Source organism: Hyperolius riggenbachi, chromosome 1 (assembly GCF_040937935.1).
Source record: "Hyperolius riggenbachi isolate aHypRig1 chromosome 1, aHypRig1.pri, whole genome shotgun sequence".
Taxonomy (NCBI): domain Eukaryota; kingdom Metazoa; phylum Chordata; class Amphibia; order Anura; family Hyperoliidae; genus Hyperolius; species Hyperolius riggenbachi.
The window spans coordinates 671730769-671754465 of NC_090646.1; the positions used below are offsets into that span (position 1 = coordinate 671730769).

A 23697-nucleotide genomic window follows, 5' to 3' on the forward strand; every position below is an offset into this window, starting at 1 on the left:
ATCTACGTGTGTTTATTTTTAGTCAAGTTTAAGGTATAGGTGGAGTTAGCTGAACTCTGTTGGCTTCTTCTATTCCTTGGTGAGTGGAAAGGGAGAAGGTTTTGGATGTGCTCCCTCACCTTGGGGTTCTATAACTCCTGGATGCTTTGGTACACCCCTAACCCCCCAACAATACCCGCCGCGCGTATGTCGTATTCGATCACCCGCTCGTCCCCGCCCGGCGCCGCTTATCTTCCGCTCGATTCCCTGCAATTGTCCCCTCGTGGGGAACGAGCAGGGAATCGGCGGCTCACAGATCGGACGTGTCGGAACTTATTAATCGAGCCGCATCAGCGGCTTGATTGATAAGGAACATCGCCGTCACATCTCCCCGTGTAGGCAGGGCTTACTGCTGGGAATACACGGTTCGTTTTTAAGATAAGATGGTTCGATAATTTCCGACATGTCCGATCTCACTTTCCATTCTTTGGCCACTCGTTTTCTGATAGAAGTGAATGGAAAAAGTTAAGAAAAACGGGCGGAAGATAAGACAATCGAGAGCTGAATCGAGCGGGAAAAACAATCGAGAGCAGAAACGCACGGAAGAAATGCACCGTGTATTCCCAGCATAACAGAAAATTGTATGGTGTGTACCTAGCATAAGATTTCACATGTCTGGGTGAGCAATTGTGGAGGTATGACTGTGCAAAAGACTTAATTGGGATCCATAAACAGAAGGATTATAACCCGGTAAGCTCTGTTTGCTATCGGAAGTCTCTTCCAATTAAAATATACAGGCGCCGTTAATCCCGTTTATCACAGTCCCTTAACTCCTGTCTGTAATATAAACTCTTCACCCCTGTCCAGGGGGAGCAACTACTTCCCCCGCAAGGGCAGCAAACCGCAAGTCCAACTCCGTGAGTGTCTAGTGTAGCAGTAGATTACCTCGTCTGTTGGGCTAGTAGATGGTACTCTTACCACAGCGCTGCGGCATCCCACAGCTGACCGGTGCCTGTTTCTGGGACCGCCCAAGGAAAGCCACCGCTCAGTCACTTCAACACCTTCCATGTGAGGACTCTGGAGCTTCCTGCCCGTCATGCGATGCACGCCACACCCACAAGAGTGCAGGAACTTCATCCAATACCAGTAGAGTCCTCAAGTGGTAGAGGCAGCCATTTGCTGGTTGAAAGCCCCGTACAGGTAGGAGGCTGTCCTCTGAAGTGATCACGTATGATCATTTTGGTGGCCAGTCAGCCGGCAGACATGTGACTGTTCATGTATGTTCTGCTTGGCTGAAGTGATTGTTGTGTCCTCTACAAAGGAGAGGGGGGGTATTAGCAGTAGAGACACCCCACAATGCATGGGGACAAAGCATAAGGTGAGCAGTTACACTACAGTTCATTGCTACTCCCCCATGTTTTTGTAGGTGTAGAAGATGGAGAAGCCAATGTAGACTGTTCAGCCAATTTTGGACAATTGTTTTGGTTGTCAAATATCTGATGCCTGTATAAATAATATCTTTCTGTCTATCATACAATATTACTATTGATTTATGTACGGAGTAAGAAACAAATGGGTACATAATACAGATAAGTACAGTAGATACACCAAATATACTGTAGACACTGGTACATAATACAGAATTGGTAGACCTAGTAATCACACTGACAGAGGTCATAAGAGAGGATATAGCAGACAAGCAGTCAGGAACACGTGTGAGGAGGGAATTAAGGTCTGGGGCCGAGAGGTACAGTTGTGTATCATCTGCATATACAGTAGATGGTATTGAAAACCAAATGAGTTAAGTTGCCAAGACTGTACATGTAGATGGAAAAGAGGAGGGGGCTGAGGACAGAGCCTTGAGGTATCCCCGCAGACAAAGGCTGTGGAAAAGGGATCGGAGTAAGGGTTCGTTCACATCATACGGGCTTCCGTGCGCATTTGGAAGCGCGTATGATGTGTGACACGCAAGAACGGCAGAAGGGCATAGATGGCCCTTCTGCCATTCACATATGCACTGCGCGGCAGTACGATACGCTATGATGCGCTTGCGTACTGCTGCATGCATTTTGCCCGCAAGCGCAGAGCTGACCCATTCACTGTAATGAATGGGATCAGCGGGTAGCGGCGCAGATGGGGTGCGTTCGTAAGCGTTGCGTTCCGATCGTATGGCGATCTGCGCTAGATAGATGTGAACGAGGCATAAGAGATAGGAAGATATCCAGGAGAGAGCGAGTCCCTTTATACCTACAGGAGAAAGTATCTGTAGGAGTAAGGTGGGAATATATAATATCTAGTGTACAATATCTACAGTCCTCTCTCTGTTACACACATGATAATGAGGAGACAAGGAGAGGCTGTGGTGGAGGAGTACTCAGCACGCTCAGTAACCCTTCCCCTTGGAATAATCACTATGCTATTACCAGGCCATACCGCATAGAGTACAGCTTCTATCAATATCCTGCTAAGAGCTGCGTCTCCCGGTGTGAGGTCACGTCAGGCCTCGCCGTGGAGGAAACGCTGCTTATTAGATGGGAGAATCCGATACCTGCACATTCCCCAGACAGTATAGAGCTTCCTCCATAATCACAGCATCAAACGGCTGCAGGTTATGTGGAGGCTTCCAGGACAGAGCACAGAACGGCCATCATCCTGCTGGATCCTCCTCTCTGAGGATTGTTCATACTTGTATGTATTCATGCAATCGTACTATCGATATAGCTCTGACATACTCTGCAGCGCTGCTCACACTCCATCCATCCCCACCTGTGGAGAGAAAACATTACAGCAAATGACCAGATTACTTCTAACAAGTGAAGTGTGTATGGCAGGTGCAAGGCTTGTGGGAGGCGCTATCCCCTGCAAGGGTGCTTGTAGGAGGGCAAGTTCAGAAGCAATCTGCATGTGACCACCAGGGGGTGTAGTAGGCACACAGCCTGCACATGACCAGCAGGGGGTGTAGTAGGCACACAGCCTGCATGTGACCAGCAGGGGGTGTAGTAGGCACACAGCCTGCATGTGACCAGCAGGGGGTGTAGTAGGCACACAGCCTGCATGTGACCAGCAGGGGGTGTAGTAGGCACACAGCCTGCATGTGACCAGCAGGGGGTGTAGTAGGCACACAGCCTGCATGTGACCAGCAGGGGGCGTAGTAGGCACACAGCCTGCATGTGACCAGCAGGGGGCGTAGTAGGCACACAGCCTGCATGTGACCAGCAGGGGGTGTAGTAGGCACACAGCCTGCATGTGACCAGCAGGGGGTGTAGTAGGCACACAGCCTGCATGTGACCAGCAGGGGGTGTAGTAGGCACACAGCCTGCATGTGACCAGCAGGGGGGGTAGTGGGCACATAGCCTGCACATTATCAGCAGAGGGTGTAGTAGGCACACAGCCTCCACATGACCAGCAGGGGGTGTAGTAGTTAGCACACAGCCCGCACATGACCAGCAGGGGGTGTAGTAGGCACACAGCCTGCAAATGACCAGCAGAGAGAGACACTGAGCACACTCACTAGTTTCCATTCTGTGAAGTCTTCCCTTGAAGCTGGCTTGTTTACATTATTTGAAATATTGTTATGAATTTAGTTTCCTGCAGGTGGCGCTGTGATTTTAACAAATTATTTCCTTTGTTTCAGGATCCGGCAGCAGCCGCCATTGCGGACGGGGACTGCGATATCCAGGAAGGGGAGAGCGTCTCCATGAACTACAAACCGTCACCGCTGCAAGTCAAATTAGGTAGGTGTCATGTGACCTCTAGAGCGCAGTCTGGAGAACTACATGTCCCAGCAGACCCAGCGGGAAGCAACGCTGATTCTTTTCAGGAAATTCTGAATTTCTCTCTTTTCTGTGTGTTTTTATACCTCCGAATCTCGGTGATATAAATTCAGAGCTCCAGCCAAGGCTGTAAGCAGTGCTGGGTTTTTATTGCTGTCTTTGTTTCCATCTGTATTTGTTTCACATCCTGTTGATAGGAAAACAGTAAAGGGAACCAAACATGACCAAAGAAACAATGTTGTTGTTTTTTTTTAACATTTCCTGTTGTGACCTCAACGGTTCGTATTAAAGAGAAACCGTAACCAAGAATTGAACTTCATCCCAATCAGTAGCTGACATTCCCTTTTATGTGAGAAATCTATTGCTTTTCTGTAATATATCATCAGGGGGCTCTGTATGGCGGATATTGTGGTGAAACCCCTCCCACCGTGTGATGTCATGACCATGGTTCTGACATCACACTATAGGAGCCTTGTTGCATTGGGGGAAATAATAGCTGTTTACAGCTGTTTTCAACTGTCAAAAAAGAAAGTAGCAGCTACTTCCACTGACACCAACTGACAGCAGTAAAAATGTCACCATGTGATAAATGTCAGAATGTAAATCAGGGAGAGGAAAGATTTTACAATGGGCAAACACTGACTAAATCATTTATACATAATTATTGTAAAAATTAAGCACTTTATTACATTATTTTCACTGGAGTTCCTCTTGAAATCCATGGAGGGAATGAGGGTTACCTCTCAGTAGGGACACAGACAGCAATACAAGCCCTGGGGCTCTGTGACCTCACAGCGAGTAATGTGGGGGCCACTGGCTGCTTGGGTCAGCTGTATGTTTATGATTGACAGGTCACCTCTGTATCTGCAGCACGGAGCCTCTGGATTGGATTGAATGGGCCTTTTGCTGAGAACACACGGTGCAATTTCCCAACCGACGGGAATCGGACAATTTTTTTTCCAACCGGTCTGATCCGTTTGTAATCGAGAGAGGAATCGATTTTGTGAAGTTATCATTGGAAAAATCAATTCCTTTATTGATCAGGAGCAGTTTGGACATGCACACACGGTACAACTTCCCATCCGGCCACCTGTCGATTAGACGGGAAATTGCATCGTGTGTTCCCAGCATTTATGTGAACCCGAGGTAAGAATGATAGGGAGGCTGCTATATTTATTTCCTTTTAAACAATACCAGTTGCCTGGCAGCCCTGCCGATTTGGCTGCAGTAGTATCTGAATTACACCAGAAACAAGCATGGAGCTAATCTTGTCAGATCTGACAACAATGTCAAACGCCTGATCTGCTGCACGCAGGGCTGTGGAGTCGGAGTTGGAGTCGGAGCAATTTTGGGTACCCGGAGTCGGAGTTTGAGTCGGTGGTTTCATAAACTGAGGAGTCTGAGTTGGAGTCAGAAGATTTTAGTTCCGACTCCACAGCCCTGGCTGCATGCTTGTTCAGGGGCTATGGCTTAAAGGGAATGTCCAAGCAAAATAAAAAAATGAGTTTCACTTACCTGGGGCTTCTACCAGCCCCATGCAGCCATCCTGTGCCCTCGTAGTCACTCACTGCTGCTCCAGTCCCCCGCTAGCAGCTTGCCGACCTCGGAGGTTGGCGGGCCGCATTGCGTACATTTTTACGCATTCCCGCTAGTGCAGGAACATTAACACATACATTTTTACGCATTACTGGTTCAATGCGTAAAAATGTACGCATTCAACCAGTAACGGGTAAAAATGTATGTGTTAATGTTCATTTTTACGCGGGAATGCGTAAAAATGTACGCAATGCGTCCCGCCGACCTCTGAGGTCGGCAAGCTGCCAGCGGGGGACTGGAGCAGCAGTGAGTGACTACGAGGGCACAGGATGGCTGCATGGGGCTGGTAGAAGCAGAACTAGCTGGTGGCAGGGGACTGGAGCAGCAGTGAGTGACTACGAGGGCACAGGATGGCTGCATGGGGCTGGTAGAAGCAGAACTAGCTGGTGGCGGGGGACTGGAGCAGCAGTGAGTGACTACGAGGACACAGGATGGCTGCATGGGGCTGGTAGAAGCAGAACTAGCTGGTGGCGGGGGACTGGAGCAGCAGTGAGTGACTACGAGGACACAGGATGGCTGCATGGGGCTGGTAGAAGCAGAACTAGCTGGTGGAGGGGGACTGGAGCAGCAGTGAGTGACTACGAGGGCACAGGATGGCTGCATGGGGCTGGTAGAGGCAGAACTAGCTGGTGGCGGGGGACTGGAGCAGCAGTGAGTGACTACGAGGACACAGGATGGCTGCATGGGGCTGGTAGAAGCAGAACTAGCTGGTGGCGGGGGACTGGAGCAGCAGTGAGTGACTACGAGGACACAGGATGGCTGCATGGGGCGGGTAGAAGCAGAACTAGCTGGCAGCGGGGGACTGGAGCAGCAGTGAGTGACTACGAGGGCACAGGATGGCTGCATGGGGCTGGTAGAAGCCCCAGGTAAGTGAAACTCATTTTTTTATTTTGCTTGGACATTCCCTTTAAAAGTATTAGATGCAGAGGATCAGCAGGACAGACAGGCAATATGCATTGAATAAAAAGAAATAAATATGACAGCCTCCACATTACAATGACCTCGGGTTCACTTTAAAGAAAACCTGAGGCCCTTGCGGTGCTTCTGATCTACTCCGCTGCCACCTCTGAAAGGTCCAACTACTGCGCATGCGCGGCCCCTATCGCGTGCCTCCTCAGTTGGGCTCCTCTGGCCAGGAGTGGTTTGTGCATGCTTTGTAAACTGCGCTCGTGCAGAATGCTCCTGTCTGTGGGAGCACGAGAAGCGGGGGGGGGGATGTGGATGGACTGCATGTGCAGTAACCAGAGCTTTGATCAGAGATCTTTTGGAGGGGGGAGTGGCACACTGGAGGGTAGCAATGGACATGATCGACTGCAGAGGACTGGGAAAAGCCGCAGCTAAGTAAATCTGCATGACCAGCATAATGCTGCTCTTTTTTCACTTCTCGCTGCTGGACGGTGAGTTCCCGCCTCCTCACCCCCGACCCTTCTGATGTCAACTCCTCACACCAATGACGAGCGCCGGGGGCGCGGCATGCGAACCCCTTCTAGGACGCTGCGTGGCGCTGTCATTGTATAGGACACAAGCACGTGAGCAAGCGCTGGTCAGGCGTGAAATGGCTGTAGAGCCGTCCATCCACCCCCTGGTCACCTGAGCCCTGAGCACCCAAACACCAGCATCCAACCAGGTCTGAAACACCTATGTGTGACAGATGTTTATGTACTTCTCGTGGCATGAAGATGTAATAAAGCGTTTAAAGTAGAGTTGGGCGAACTGTTAGCGCAACTGCAGCCGAACTGTTCGGCTGCCCAACCTGTCATGTGGCTGTGGCTCTTACTACTTCCGGGTCGCAATGACCCGGAGTAGTACGTCTGCGCTGGCCCGGCGGAGCGCGTCCTAGATCGCGCTCCCGTTGCCGGGCACTCTCTGCGCATGTGTGTGACGTCATGAGTGATGTCACACACATGCGCAGAGAGTGCCCGGCAACGGGAGCGCGATCTAGGACGCGCTCCGCCGGGCCAGCGCAGACGTACTACTCCGGGTCATTGCGACCCGGAAGTTGTAAGAGCCACAGCCACATGACAGGTTGGGCAGCCGAACAGTTCGTCGGCTGCAGTTGCGCTAACAGTTCGCCCAACTCTACTTTAAAGTGACAAGTGCCCAGTCAGCCTTGATGTACAGTCACTTTAACTTGTCAGTAAAAAAAAAAGTGCGCTTCAACTTTGGACTTTTTCTTTTTTGTAGACGTTTGGTTGCGATTTGAAACGTATGTCAGGCTATTGTCAGGGATGTTTCATCTGTAAAACTCCTCCTTCACATGTTTGTATTCTCTTAATTACGGTACATGTTTTGTACAAAGTGTTAATATTTGGGACAGATGGTTACCAGTTGCTTTTATTGAAGTGTACCTGCGGTGACATGAGATAGGCATGTACAGTGCCGAGCATACAAATAACTAGGCTGTGCTCCTTTTTTTTCTGCCTGAAAGAGTTAATGTTCGTCTACACAAGTGACAGTTTCTCTCCAGTCGGGACAGAGTCGGAGTATAGAAAGGCCCAGTTCGAATGGCTGCTGCCATCAGTCTCCGCCGTTTACCCCTGGGATTCGCCATGCACTGCATTGAGATGAATGGGCGTTCATCTCCGTTCAATTGCGCAAGCAGAAAAGTGTTTGGCATCAGTATGACAAGGCGCTGACACCCGGCTGTGTTACCGACCCTAAGGAATTACAGCCATAAAGCTCTTTCCCGGGAGAACGCAACTTTTTAGTGCAGGGCTAGATGAATAAAAAGGTCAATAGTTCATATATTTTAACTTTGGGACACGAAAAGACTGTGTCATTGAGCATAGACAGTAAAACATCTTGTTTTTGGTTTAAAGCATTAAGCTACCAGCATGTGGATAAATTGGTATATTTTAAGGGGCTGTTGATACCGTTCTTGAACACATAAACATTTCTCTAGCTGCAGCTCCTCACCAGTGGGCAGCACCTCCTGCAGGGGTATAGGTGGTGTCTGCTGGACTTCAGGCAGCAGCCAATGCCATACACCGGGAATGAGAGATGCCAAGGCTGTACTACACAGCACTGGGCTCCAGCCAGCATTTCCCTATAGATGGTTTATGACATTGACCCGGGGGTGTGGGGGAGAGATGGAGAGGATTCCTGTTTTGTCCAGTGCCATTTTCAGACTAGACTTGAGAGAAGCGTCTCCACCAAATAAAAAAAAAACACACACACAAAAAAAAAAAATAGCCCAGTAGGAAGCGATGGGAGGAGATGTAGGATAAAGAACCATGGTAAATAAGACGTGGGCAGATAGAGGACAGAGAGAGATGGATAGGAGGTGATCACTAAAGAGAACACCTTGTGCCTTCTCTCCCTCCCCCCTCCTTCCCACGCTCTTCCTCCTTTACCCCCCATCACTACTTCACCCCCTCACTCCCTCTCTCCCCCTCCTCACTCCCCCTCTCACTACCTCACCCCCCACTCTCTATTTCCCCTAGCTCTCGCTCCCCCTCCTTCCCTCCCTCGCTCCTCCCTCCCTCCTCCCTCCCTCCTCCCTCCCTCGCTCCTCCCTCCCTCGCTTCCTCGCTCCCCCTCCCTGCCTCCATCGCTCCCCCTCCCTCCATCGCCCTCCCTCGCTCCTCCCTCCCTCGCTCCTCCCTCCCTCCCTCCCTCAATCCTTCCCCCCTCGCTCCTTGCTCCCCTTCCCTCCCTTGCTCCCCTTCCCTCCCTTGCTCCCCTTCCCTCCCTTGCTCCCCCTCCCTCCCTTGCTCCCCCTCCCCCCCCTCGCTCCCCTTCCCTCCCTTGCTCCCCCTCCCTCCCTTGCTCCCCCTCCCCCCCCTCGCTCCCTCCTGCCTCGCCCCCTCCCTCCATCGCTCCCCCTCCCTCCCTCTCTCCCCCCTCCCTCCATCGCTCCCCCTCCCTCGCTCCCCCCTGCCTCGCTCCCCCCTGCCTCGCTCCCCCCTCCCTCCCCCTCTCCCTCGCTCCCCCTCCCTCGCTAGCTCTCATTCCCTCCCTAGCTCTCATTCCCTCCCTCCGCCTTGCTGTCTCTCCTTGTAACCTTTTTGCTCCCTCCTTTATCTCTCCCCCCTCCCTTTCTCTCTTCCTATTTGTCCTTTCCCCCCTTCTCTCTCTTCAACCCTCTATTTTCTCTACATTCCTTTCTACCCTCTCCTCCTCTTTTCTCTCTCGGTGTCCCCCCCCCCCACCCACCCAAAACCCCTCTTATCTCTGCCCCCCTCACCTTTGTACACCGCATTGCTAGAGGCAATTGTTGTCCCTCCTGACTCCCCGTCCCTCAGTACAGAGCGGCTGATAGTCTGGCTCAGCGGCGGAGAGGCCCGGCGTCTCTTCCTCATTATGTGAGGCGGTTTGTCTCAGGCTGACCTCTGATCCCATTTCCAGCAGGTGACGGCCATCATTACCTCAGCGAGCGTCTCATCCTCTCCATCCGACTCCCACTCAGTTCCCCCCCCGCCGGTGGCACGCCGCCAGATGACAGGGAGCCTCCGAGACTTATTATGTGTGACTGTGAGAGAGAGAGGCGGGATGAGGAGTATGATGTGATCCTACCAGCCATGTCATGCCTCAAACATCTGACACGCCAGCTACCCATAGTCTATCCATCTCTGACACGCTACACGCCAGCCGTGTCATGCCTCAAACATCTCTGACACGCTACACGCCAGCAACCTATAGCCTATCCATCTCTGACACGCTACACACCAGCTACCTATAGCCTATCCACCTCTGACACTCTACATGCCAGCTACCTATAGCCTATCCATCTCTGACACGCTACACACCAGCTACTTATAGCCTAGGCATCTCTGACACGTTACATGCCATCGACCTCTAAGCCTATCCATCTGACACGCTACATGCTGGCTACCTATAGCCTATCCATCACTGACACGCTACAAGCCAGCTACCTCTAGCCTATCCATCTGACACGCTACACGCCAGTTACCTATAGCCTATCCACCTCCGACACACTGCATGCCAGCTATCTATAGCCTATCCATCTTTGACATGCTACATGTCAGCTACCTATAGCCTATCCATCTCTGACAAGCTACACACCAGCTACCTATAGCCTATCCATCTTTGACACGCTACATCCCATCTACCTCTAAGCCTATCCATCTGACACGCTACACGCCAGCTTCCTATAGCCTAACCATCTCCTACACGCCAGCTTTCTATAGCCTATCCATCTCCTACACTCCAGCTTCCTATAGCCTAACCATCTCCTACACGCCAGCTTCCTATAGCCTATCCATCTCCTACACGCCAATAAAGAGTAGAGAAACCGAGAGCCCAATATAGTGTAGTATGTTAAGCATAAATGAAGTAAAGGTTATCGTGAGAAAATTATACTCACAAACGTGGGTTACCACACAGGCAACCACTGTATAGGCAGGTGAGGAGATTAGACCTGTCCTCACTCAGGGATAAGAAGTCGCTCTCTGTAGATGCGAAAGGGGGTAGATCACCCCTCCACCAGGGGTGGACACGGTATAGCAGTAGGAGAACAGAGGCGCCAGCAGGATAAAAGTGGATAAAAACTTTAAAATTTGCTGGGAGGAAGTGGTGGACTTACCTCCATAAAGCAGACATGAAAGACTGTCTGAATAGTAGTCACATTTATTAATTAGTACCCCAAAACAGTGCAACGCGTTTCGCAGGCCCAGCCCGCTTCATCAGGCAATAAAACTGGGGACAAGACAGAATTTCAGCAATAGCAGGTGAGGCGCTACACCTGCTATTGCTGAAATTCTGTCTTGTCCCCAGTTTTATTGCCTGATGAAGCGGGCTGGGCCTGCGAAACGCGTTGCACTGTTTTGGGGTACTAATTAATAAATGTGACTACTATTCAGACAGTCTTTCATGTCTGCTTTATGGAGGTAAGTCCACCACTTCCTCCCAGCAAATTTTAAAGTTTTTATCCACTTTTATCCTGCTGGCGCCTCTGTTCTCCTACTGCTATCTCCTACACGCCAGCTTCCTATAGCCTATCCATCTCCTACACTCCAGCTTCCTATAGCCTATCCATCTCCTACACGCCAGCTTCCTATAGCCTATCCATCTCCTACACGCCAGCTTCCTATAGCCTATCCATCTCCTACACTCCAGCTTCCTATAGCCTATCCATCTCCTACACGCCAGCTTCCTATAGCCTATCCATCTCCTACACTCCAGCTTCCTATAGCCTAACCATCTCCTACACGCCAGCTTTCTATAGCCTATCCATCTCCTACACGCCAGCTTCCTATAGCCTATCCATCTCCTACACGCCAGCTTCCTATAGCCTATCCATCTCCTACACTCCAGCTTCCTATAGCCTAACCATCTCCTACACGCCAGCTTCCTATAGCCTATCCATCTCCTACACTCCAGCTTCCTATAGCCTATCCATCTCCTACACGCCAGCTTCCTATAGCCTATCCATCTCCTACACGCCAGCTTCCTATAGCCTATCCATCTCCTACACTCCAGCTTCCTATAGCCTAACCATCTCCTACACGCCAGCTTTCTATAGCCTATCCATCTCCTACACGCCAGCTTCCTATAGCCTATCCATCTCCTACACGCCAGCTTCCTATAGCCTATCCATCTCTGACACGCTACACACCAGCTACCTACAGCCTATCCATCTCTGACACGCTACATGCCAGCTACCTATACCCTCTCCCTCTCTGACATGCTACACCATCTCCTACACGCCAGCTACCTATAGCCTATCCATCTCTGACATGCTACAAGCCAGCTACCTATAGCCTATTCATCTCCTACACGCCAGCTTCCTATAGCCTATCCACCTCTGACACTACACGCCAGCTAACTATAGCCTATCCATCTCTGACACACTACACGCCAGCTACCTATAGCCTATCCATCTCTGACAAGCTACACACCAGCTACCTATAGCCTATCCATCTTTGACACGCTACATGCCATCTACCTCTAAGCCTATCCATCTGACACGCTACACGCCAGCTACCTATAGCCTATCCATCTCTGACACGCTACATGCTGGCTACCTATAGCCTATCCATCGCTGACACGCTACACGCCAGCTACCTATAGCCTATCCATCTCACACGCTACACGCCGGTTACCTATAGCCTATTTATCTCTGACACGCTGCATGCCAGCTACCTCTAGCCTATCCATCTGACACGCTACACTCCAGCTACCTCTAGCCTATCCATCTCCGACACACTACATGTCAGCTACCTATAGCCTATCCATCGCTGACACACTACACGCCAGCTACCTATAGCCTATCCATCTGACACGCTACACGCCGGTTACCTATAGCCTATTTATCTCTGACACTACATGCCAGCTACCTATAGCCTATCCATCTCTGACACGCTACACGCCAGCTTCCTATAGCCTATCCATCTCTGACACAATACACACCAGCTACCTATAGCCTATCCATCTCTGACACGCTGCATGCCAGCTACCTAAAGCCTATCCATCTCTGACAACTATACACCAGCTACCTATAGCCTATCCATCTCTGACATGCTACATGCTAGCTACTTATAGCCTAATCCATCTCTGACATGCTACATGCCAGCTACCTATAGCCTATCCATCTTTGACATGCTACAAGCCAGCTACCTATAGCCTCTCCATCTCCTACACGCCAGCTTCCTATAGCCTATCCACCTCCGACACACTGCATGCCAGCTACCTATAGCCTATCCACCTCCGACACACTACATGCCAGCTACCTATAGCCTATCCATCTCTGACACGCTACATGCCAGCTACCTATAGCCTATCCATCTCTGACACGCTACACGCCAGCTTCCTATAGCCTATCCATCTCCTACACGCCAGCTTCCTATAGCCTATCCATCCCCTACACGCCAGCTTCCTATAGCCTATCCATCTCCTACACGCCAGCTTCCTATAGCCTATCCATCTCCTACACGCCAGCTTCCTATAGCCTATCCATCTTTGACCTGCTACATGTCAGCTACCTATAGCCTATCCATCTCTGACATGCTACAAGCCAGCTTTCTATAGCCTAACCATCTCCTACACACCAGCTTCCTATAGCCTCTCCATCTCCTACACGCCAGCTTCCTATAGCCTATCCATCTCCTACACGCCAGCTTCCTATAGCCTATCCATCTCTGACACTATACGCCAGCTACCTATAGCCTATGCATCTCTGACACACTACACGCCAGCTACCTATAGCCTATCCATCTCTGACATGCTACACGCCAGCTACCTATAGCCTATGCATCTCTGACACGCTACATAGCCTATCCATCTCTGACACGCTACATGCCAGCTACCTATAGCCTATCCATCTCTGACGCGCTACATGCCAGCTACCTATAGCCTATCCATCTCTGACGCACTACATGCCAGCTACCTATAGCCTATCCATCTCTGACATGCTACAAGCCAGCTTTCTATAGCCTAACCATCTCCTACACACCAGCTTCCTATAGCCTCTCCATCTCCTACACGCCAGCTTCCTATAGCCTATCCATCTCCTACACGCCAGCTTCCTATAGCCTATCCATCTCTGACACTATACGCCAGCTACCTATAGCCTATGCATCTCTGACACACTACACGCCAGCTACCTATAGCCTATCCATCTCTGACATGCTACACGCCAGCTACCTATAGCCTATGCATCTCTGACACGCTACATAGCCTATCCATCTCTGACACGCTACATGCCAGCTACCTATAGCCTATCCATCTCTGACGCGCTACATGCCAGCTACCTATAGCCTATCCATCTCTGACGCACTACATGCCAGCTACCTATAGCCTATCCATCTCTGACATGCTACACGTCAGCTTCCTATAGCCTATCCATCTCTGACACGCTACACACCATCTACCTATAACCTATCCATCTCCTACACACCAGCTTCCTATAGCCGATCCATCTTTGACATGCTACACGCTAGCTAGCTATAGCCTATCCATCTATGACATGCTACACGCCAGCTACCTATAGCCTATCCATGTCTGACACGCTACATGCCAGCTACCTATAACCTATCCATCTCCTACACGCCAGCTACCTATAGCCTATCCATCTCTGACATGCTACATGCTAGCTACCTATAGCCTATCCGTCTCTGACACGCTACATGCCAGCTACCTATAACCTATCCATCTCCTACACACCAGCTTCCTATAGCCTATCCATCTCTGACATGCTACATGCTAGTTACCTATAGCTGATCCATCTCTTACACGCCAGCCACCTATAGCCTATCCATCACTAATACACTACATGTCCGCTTCCTAGAAGTCTGGTGCTCAGAGGCAAAGGCAGTAATCAATGGAAGCGAGGACAGGTGTGAGGTCTGTACTCCAGCACGACTTCCAGCTGCCATTCTCTTCATATGGGGGTTGAAATCACTAGGAAAATCTATACAGGACCATTAAGCACCAGGGAAATGTCTCGGGGACCCAGTTCACACCAGGGAAACCTATAGGTAACCAATACATACTAGGGAGACTTCTGGGGAGCCACTAGGTACCAGGGAAACACTTAAAGCCGTGGGAACATATAGGAAACTTCTAGACACCAGGGAAATGTATAGGGGACCACTAGGCACTAGGGAAACAAATAGGAGACCTCTAGACACCCGGACACTTATAGTGGACCACTAAGGAATAGGGGGAAACACATAGTAGTCCCCTATATCTTCCCCTGATGTCTAGAGGTTCCCTAAGTATGAGGGAAACTTACAGGGAATCACTATGCAGCAGGGGAATTTAAAGGGAGCCACTAGGCATCAGGGAAACCTATACAGGACCACTTGACCTCAGGGTTTAAGGGAGGGGGACCACAGGTCAAATGGAGAAATGTAATGGTGTAAAACATAATAATGGTGATGCAGTAAAAACTATTACAATAAAATATATGGTTTAACCACGCCCACTTTTAAGACCATGACCTCTACATAATAAAATGACTCATTAGCCTTCCTTAGTGACCCTTTCACCTAAAGAGGGATAAAACTGACATTAAAAAAAAAAGTTTTCCTACTTTTTATTACTCATACAGTTATATTTGTTACTTTTGTGTACACGTAATATTGTCTGTTTACAAATGACAACTTTCCATAGTGGAGTTTATCTGCTCTGAAAGCTGTCATTGCATTTTATTCCCGCTGCTTTTTATTATATATTAAAATCTTCTAGTGAGCTGTTCTGAACTGCGTGTGTGCCTGAAGCAGAGAGAGCTTCTCAGAGTGTTTTTTTACTTGTTACACACAAACGTAACAACATTGGGATGTAAACAAAGATGCTGTTATCTTCAGTCTGGATTTGAAGCTGAATAGCCATAGCAGGACAAAGTGCTGTGTAACCATTTCAATTATGTTCTGCTACAAACTTTGCTGTGAGGAATCTTTTAGAGCAAAGTAGAAATGCTGATTTTTCAGACTACTTTAACCACTTCACCACTGAGGGGTTTTACCCCTTGAGCACCAGAGCAATTTTCACCTTTCAGCGCTCCTTCCATTCATTTGTCTATAACTTTATCATTACTTATCGCAATGAAATGAACTATATCTTGTTCTTTTCGCCACCAATTAGGCTTTCTTTAGGTGGGACATTATGCCAAGAATTATTTTATTCTAAATGTGTTTTAACCCTCCTGGCGGTCTAATGAATTCCGCCAGGAGGCAGCGCAGCAGTTTGTTGTTTTTAAATCATGTAGCGAGCCCAGGGCTCGCTACATGATAGCCGCTGCTCAGCGGCATCCCCCCGCCCACTTCGATCGCCTTCGGCGATCTCCGATCAAGAAATCCCGTTCAAAGAACGGGATTTCCTGGAGGGCTTCCCCCATCGCCATGGCGACGGGGCGGGATGACATCACAGACGTCGTGACGTCATTGGGAGTCCCGATCCACCCATCAGCGCTGCCTGGCACTGATTGGCCAGGCAGCGCGCGGGGTCTGGGGGGGGGGCACGCGGCGCGACGGATAGCGGCAATCGAGCGCGGGGCAATGGCGTTTAGGGTGCTGACGCAGATAGCAAAGTGCTAGCTGCGTGCAGCAAAAAAAAAATTAAGCAAATCGGCCCTGTAGGGCCTGAGAAAACCTCCTGCGCGGCCAGGAAGGTTAATGGGAAAATAGCAAAAAATGTGGGAAATTTTTTTTATTATTTTTCAGTTTTTGGCCTTTATAGTTTTTAAATAATTCATGCTACTGTAACTAAAACCCATGAAATGTATTTGCCCATTTGTCCCGGTTATAAAAACCGTTTAAATTCTGTCCCTATCACAATGTTTGGTGCCAATATTTTATTTGGAAATAAAGGTGCATTTTTTTTCAGTTTTGCATCCATCCCTAATTACAAGCCCATAGCTTATAAAGTAACAGTGTTATACTCTCTTGACATAAATATTTAAAAAGTTCAGTCCCTAAGGTAACTATTTATGTATTTTTTTTTAGTTGTATTTTTTTTTTTTAATTACAAAAAAAACTAATTGGGGAGTGTGGGAGGTAATGAGTTAATTTTTAATGAATAGCTAATGTATTTGTATATGAAAAATGCTTTAGGGTGTAGTTTTACTATTTGGCCACAAGATGGCCACAGTGAGTTTTTGTTTATGCGACCTACAAGCGTACAGGAAGTATGCTTGCAGGAAGTTCAGGGAGGCTGGGCAACTTTTTGTTTCACAATGATCACGCTGCTTCTCGTAGAAGCAGCTGATCATTGCAGGGGAGGGGGGGCTTAGATCAACGAACGGGAAAGGTTTTTCCTGTTCATTGATCTCCGGGCGAGTGGGCGGCGGCGTACACGAGCGCGGGGGCGCACGGACGAGCGAGCGGCAGCTCGGGAGTGGCGTCCAGTACGGATTTCTCCGTCCCTTGGTGGTAACAGGGTGGAAAAAGGGACGGAGAAATCCGTACGGCTGGGGGTAAAGTGGTTAATATTTGCATTAAAAACACTTTTTCAATCCTCTCAGTTGAAGGTGAAAAGTAAATACACACGGTAGCAAAACCCCACCTTTATTTCAGAATCCTGTATCACCACCAGAAATTATAACAGGAACAGCATTCAGTTTGTTTGATAAATGGGAGAAATGGCCAAATAAGATTTGTTTTTTAATCTACATACAGTAGCACTTGATATTAACTGTAATGGGCATGTATTTTTTCTTCTTTGTCCAATTACAATGTATAAAAACAAAATTGTTCTTGGGGACAAAATATCACCAATGAAAGTCTAGTTTTTTCTTAAAAAAAACCCCGATATACAGGCTGATCCCTACTGACAAAAGGGTTACGTTCCAGGACGCTTAAAGGGGTTCTTTCGCGAAAAAAGTAGGCAGTTAAAAAATGTGACAGGTGACAGGTTTTGGGCCAGTCCATCTTTTTAAAGAGAAACTCCAACCAAGAATTGAACTTTATCCCAATCAGTAGCTGATACCCCCTTTTACATGAGAAATAAAATGATTTTCACAAACAGACCATCAGGGGGCGCTGTGTGACTTATTTTGTGCTGAAACCCCTCCCACAAGAGGCTCTGAATACCGCGGTACTCTGGGCAAACTGCCACAATGTAACAATGTTCACAGACAGGAAATGGCTGTTTAAAGCTGTCTGTAACAGTCAGAGCAGCTAGAAACAGCTACATAACTTGCCCACAGTAACAATGTCACCATGTAATACATGTCAGAATGTGAATCTGGGAGAGGAAAGATTTTACAATGAGCAAACACTGACTAAATCATTTATACATAATTATTGTAAAAATGAAGCACTTTTTTTTACTACATTATTTTCACTGGAGTTCCTCTTTAAGGGGGATTCTCAGGGCTTTCTTTTTTTTCAACAGCATTTCCTGAACAGCAGTTTAACTGCCAAAATAGCAAGATACCAGCCAGCCTCCCTCCTCACTTGCACACTATTATGTCAGTTAGATTTTGCAACTGTTGTTCAGGAAATGCTGTTGAAAACAAAGAAAGCCCTGAGAATCCCCCGAAACCTGTCATCTGTCACATTTTTTAACTGCCTTCCTTTTTTTGTGCGAAAGAACCCCTTTAAGGTTAATTTGTGTGGAAGTTGAGTCTTGTACTAAACCTGATGAAATTCAGGATTTGGACATATGGTATAAACTGTGTTTTTTTTTTTTTTTTTTAAAGTGATTTTAATTGGTTTTAAACTGCATAAAATGGTTTATACAATGCTTTAACATTTGACAACAAAAATAAGTAATAAACACTTATGTATATTTTTACATGGAGATCATTTTGTTTGTATGAAAAATTGTGACTTGAGACATTAGTAGCCAGCGCCACGGAATGTTATTGCTTTATAAATCAATAATAGTCATTTCTAAGTAGGAGACTGTCTATATACCCTATGTAGGTGTCATAGGGATAAAGTTATTGTTGATTAAATAGGGTCATAACTAAACCGTCAGGACTGCTATGGTCCATAAGGGAAGGAGGAGTTCTGGACGTGAAGTGGTTAAGCTTCCAGTCCCGGCGCTCCGTGTAGTGGGGGTGTGATGCGCTCTGCTTGGCGGTGCAGTATTGATCTGCAGTTGCTGGATCCGGGTGTGTCCACTCCTCGGATCGGATTGCACATCCGGCTGGCGTTCGCTCTGAAGACAGCCAGAGTCATCCGAGCCGCAGAGCAGAGGGAGACGCGATCATGACGGCTGCCAACGCTCCTGCAGATGGAGGTGAGTGTCTCCTGCAGTCCCCGGGAAGCGAAGGCCTGCGGGGGGGACCTTGTGGGACCGGCGTTGCATCTGTCATGTAATGACAGCTTTGTGTCCGCAGGATGGGGCAGCGGTCGTGCCGTCCTGGTGGGATTATAGCTGCCTGCCAGACAGGAGAGCGATGATCGGACTGCTCAGTAGGACATGAATAATTGGCTGTGAATGCGGCGCGCTCCGTCTCTGTCCTCCCCCCGGTGTCAGAGGAGAGATTGATCCGGGGATGAAGAGAGGGAGCTCTGATAAATCTTGTTTACGGCGTGATTTGCATGCCTTGATTAGGATTCAGGCCCATCCTCGGCTGATGAGGCCTGGCATGAATAATAGAGACTCCTCGCTCGCTGCAGTTTTCCTCCAGCTGCGGCCCTGGTCTAGATCCATAAGCTGCTGATATTGGCAGAGTCATCACTGGTCCTACGTAGTGACCATCCCTGGTGTTTACATACAGGAGGGCAGCTGCAGGGCGAGCGGAGGAATGCAGAGCCATTCACCAGCAGAGTCAGCACCAGCAGGTCCTGCCGTACTGAGAGACCATCCCTGGTGTCTACATACAGGAGGGCAGCTGCAGGGGGAGCGGAGGAATGCAGAGTCATTCACCAGCAGAGGTATCACCAGCAGGTCCTGCCCTACCGAGAGACCATCCCAGGTGTCTACATACAGGAGAGCAGCTGCAGGGGGAGCGGAGGAATGCGGAGTCATTCACCAGCAGAGAGATCACCAGCAGGTCCTGCCCTACCGAGAGACCATCCCTGGTGTTTACATACAGGAGGGCAGCTGCAGGGCGAGCGGAGGAATGCAGAGCCATTCACCAGCAGAGTCATCACCAGCAGGTCCTGCCCTACCGAGAGACCATCCCTGGTGTTTACATACAGGAGGGCAGCTGCAGGGGGAGCGGAGGAATGCAGAGCCATTCACCAGCAGAGGTGTCACCAGCAGGTCCTGCCCTACCGGGAGACCATCCCTGGTGTCTACATATAGCAGCTGCAGGGGGAGCAGAGGAACGCAGAGTCATCAATGGTAGGTCCTGCTCTACCGAGACACCATCCCTGGTGTTTACATACAGAAGAGCAGCTGCAGGACGAGCGGAGGAACGCAGAGCCATTCACCAGCAGAGTCCTCACCAGCAGGTCCTGCCCTACCGGGAGACCATCCCTGGTGTCTACATACAGCAGCTGCAGGGGGAGCGGAGGAACGCAGAGTCATCAATGGTAGGTCCTGCTCTACCGAGAGACCATCCCTGGTGTTTACATACAGGAGGGCAGCTGCAGGGCGAGCGGAGGAATGCAGAGTCTTCACCAGCAGAGGTATCACCAGCAGGTCCTGCCCTACCGAGAGACCATCCCTGGTGTCTACATACAGGAGGGCAGCTGCAGGGGGAGCGGAGGAATGCAGAGACATTCACCAGCAGAGTCATCACCAGCAGGTCCTGCTCTACAGAGAGACCATCCCTGGTGTCTACATACAGGAGGGCAGCTGCAGGGCGAGCGGAGGAATGCAGAGTCTTCACCAGCAGAGGTATCACCAGCAGGTCCTGCCCTACCGAGAGACCATCCCAGGTGTCTACATACAGCAGCTGCAGGGGGAGCGGAGGAATGCAGAGCCATTCACCAGCACAGGTATCACCAGCAGGTCCTGCCTTACCGAGAGACCATCCCTGGTGTCTACATACAGGATGGCAGCTGCAGGACGAGCGGAGGAACGCAGAGCCATTCACCAGCAGGTCCTGCCCTACCGAGAGACCATCCCAGGTGTCTACATACAGGAGGACAGCTGCAGGGCGAGCGGAGGAATGCAGAGCCATTCACCAGCAGGTCCTGCCCTACCGAGAGACCATCCCAGGTGTCTACATACAGGAGGGCAGCTGCAGGGCGAGCGGAGGAATGCAGAGCCATTCACCAGCAGAGTCATCACCAGCAGGTCCTGCCCTACCGAGAGACCATCCCAGGTGTCTACATACAGGAGGGCAGGGCGAGCGGAGGAATGCAGAGCCATTCACCAGCAGAGTCATCACCACCAGGTCCATCTCGGGTGTCTACATACAGGAGGACAGCTGCAGGGCGAGCGGAGGAATGCAGAGCCATTCACCAGCAGAGGTATCACCAGCAGGTCCTGCCCTACCGAGAGACCATCCCAGGTGTCTACATACAGGAGGGCAGGGCGAGCGGAGGAATGCAGAGCCATTTACCAGCAGAGTCATCACCACCAGGTCCATCTCGGGTGTCTACATACAGGACGGCAGCTGCAGGACGAGCGGAGGAACGCAGAGTCATCAATGGAAGGTTCTACTCTACCAAAAGACCATCCTGGGTGTCTACATACAGGCAAGTACATGCAGGGGAGCTGAGGAACGCAGAGCCATTCACCAGCAGAGGTATCACCAGCAGGTCCTACCCTACTGAGACCATCCCTGGTGTCTACATACAGGAGGGCAGCTGCAGGGCAAGCGGAGGAATGCAGAGCCATTCACAAGCAGAGTCCTCACCAGCAGGTCCTGCGCTACCGAGAGACCATCCCTGGTGTCTATATACAGGGGAGTAGCTGCAGGGCTGAGAAAGTGCCCTGATTGACCCATTTATGGAAACAATCGAAAATTGCCTTCTGGTTACTTACAATCCCGTAAATCTGATGGAATGATCGCCTCTGAGGAAAATATTTTACCGCTACTGGGCACCTTTAACCACTTCCCTACTTGAGGGTCTTTTCCCCTTCTGGACCACAGCAGTTTTCACCTATCCGCACTGCTTCTATTCATTCACCAATAACTTTATCACTACTTAAAGTGAACCAGAGACTAAGCACCCTCATGTATTTTACCATTTTTAACTGCTCAGCTTGCTTCTAATCAGCCCTGATAACATCCCTGACTGAGCATTCAGTCTGGCTTTGCTGTAATGACTCCGCTATAATGATTCCTGAGCAGAGCCACAAGGGGGCAGGCTTGGGCTTGAAAAGACACCAGAGAACACAGATTCAGCTATAAAAAATTCCGGAGCAAAGCCAGACTGAATGCTCAGTGGGGGATTTTATCATGGCTGTTAAAAAGCAAGCTGAACAGTTAAAAATGAAACAGAGAGCAGGGTAGGTGTTTTCTCTAATGTTCCCACTGATATATATGGTAAAATACATGAGGGTGCTTCGTCTCTGGTTCACTTTAATGATCTATATCTTGTTTTTTTCGCCACCAATTGGGCTTTCTTTGGGTGGTACATCTTGCTAAGAATTATTTTATTCTAAATCCATTTTAACAGGAATAAGAAAAAAAAATGATTTCTTCTCAGTTTTTGGCCATTATAGTTTTAAAAGAAAATGTTCTACTGTGGATAAAACCCGCACATTTTATTTGCCCATTTGTCCCGGTTATTACATTATTTACATTTTTTCTCTAGTACAATGTATGGTGGCAATATTTTATTTGGAAATAAAGGTGTATTTTTTCCATATTGCATCCATCACTACTTACCAGTCCGGTGAAATTGGCCTTTTTAAAACAGAACGAAATTTGCAATAATTCAGCTATAAGTGAACATCTGTGGCTACCCACAATGCACCACTATTGAATATGCAAATTATCCCTTTTCGCCCCTCTAAGCCAGGCTAGCATCCAGAACCGCTGGTGTATAGCAAGCCTATAGCTTTAAATGTTACACAGGCACACCAACCTCACATGTAGACAGCCTGTTTCTGGCTTTTGGTCCTCATCAGTACATGGCAAGGATTGATATGGCTGTATGCGCTAGGGCTTGGACCAGTACAACAGAGTAACCAAGCAACTCAGGGTGACCCAAACCACTAGGAATGTACTGGTCCAAGGCAATCCATCCCTGCCATGTACTGATGATAGCCAAAAGCCCAAAACAGGCTGTCTACACGTGGGGTTGGTGTGGATGTGTAATATGTAAAGCTATAGGCTTGCTATACACCAGCGGTTCTGGATGGTAGCCTGGCTTAGAGGGGCGAAAAGGGATAATTTGCATATTCAGTAGTGGTGCATTGTGGGTAAGCACAAGTGTTCACTTATAGCTGAATTATTGCAAGTTTCCTTCTATTTTAAGAAGGCAAATTTCACCAAACATTGCTTATTAGTAGGAGAGTTTTTCGGTCTCTTTTATCCCACTATACATTCCTAGTGGATTGGGTCACCCTGAACTGCTTGTTTACTCTACTTACAAGTCCATAATTTTAAAAATAACTAATATACCTTCATGACATACATAATAAAAAAAAAAAGTTCAGTCCCTAGAGTAAATATGCCCCCCCCCCCCTTGCTTTTTTTCCCCCGAGCGTACTATTCATATGCGAACAGGAAGTAACGTGTGTACATGTTAAGTTTTTGTTACGACGACCGCGACATCTCATTGATGCCAGCGATCATTGACACGAGGACTACAGGATGAGCGGTTACTCTGTGCCTGTACTGATAGTAAACTAGCTGCAATGTGTGCAGATCTTTGCATCCTCCACTATATACAGTATAAGCTTTTACTCTGACAAGACAAATAAAATGTATATTGCGCTTTTATCCTGGCGGACTCAAAGCCCCACTCTGTGCCTGTACTGATAGTAAATGTGCTGCCGTGTGTGCTGATCTCTGCTATCTCCAGTATATATAGTATAAGCTGTTACTTAGTGCCTGTACTGATAGTAAACTAGCTGCAGTGTGTACTGA

At 49.0% G+C, this 23697-nt stretch overlaps 1 protein-coding gene across 1 annotated transcript in view; it reads left to right on the forward strand.

Moving 5' to 3' along the window:
- The window catches only part of FAM219A (family with sequence similarity 219 member A), a 121152-nt gene that overhangs the window by 54646 nt on the left and 42809 nt on the right, over window positions 1-23697 (forward strand). Inside the window, exon 2 of the mRNA XM_068253075.1 lies at window positions 3614-3713. Within this exon, the coding sequence (XP_068109176.1) occupies window positions 3614-3713 (100 nt within the window). The remainder of the gene's footprint in view (window positions 1-3613; window positions 3714-23697) is intronic.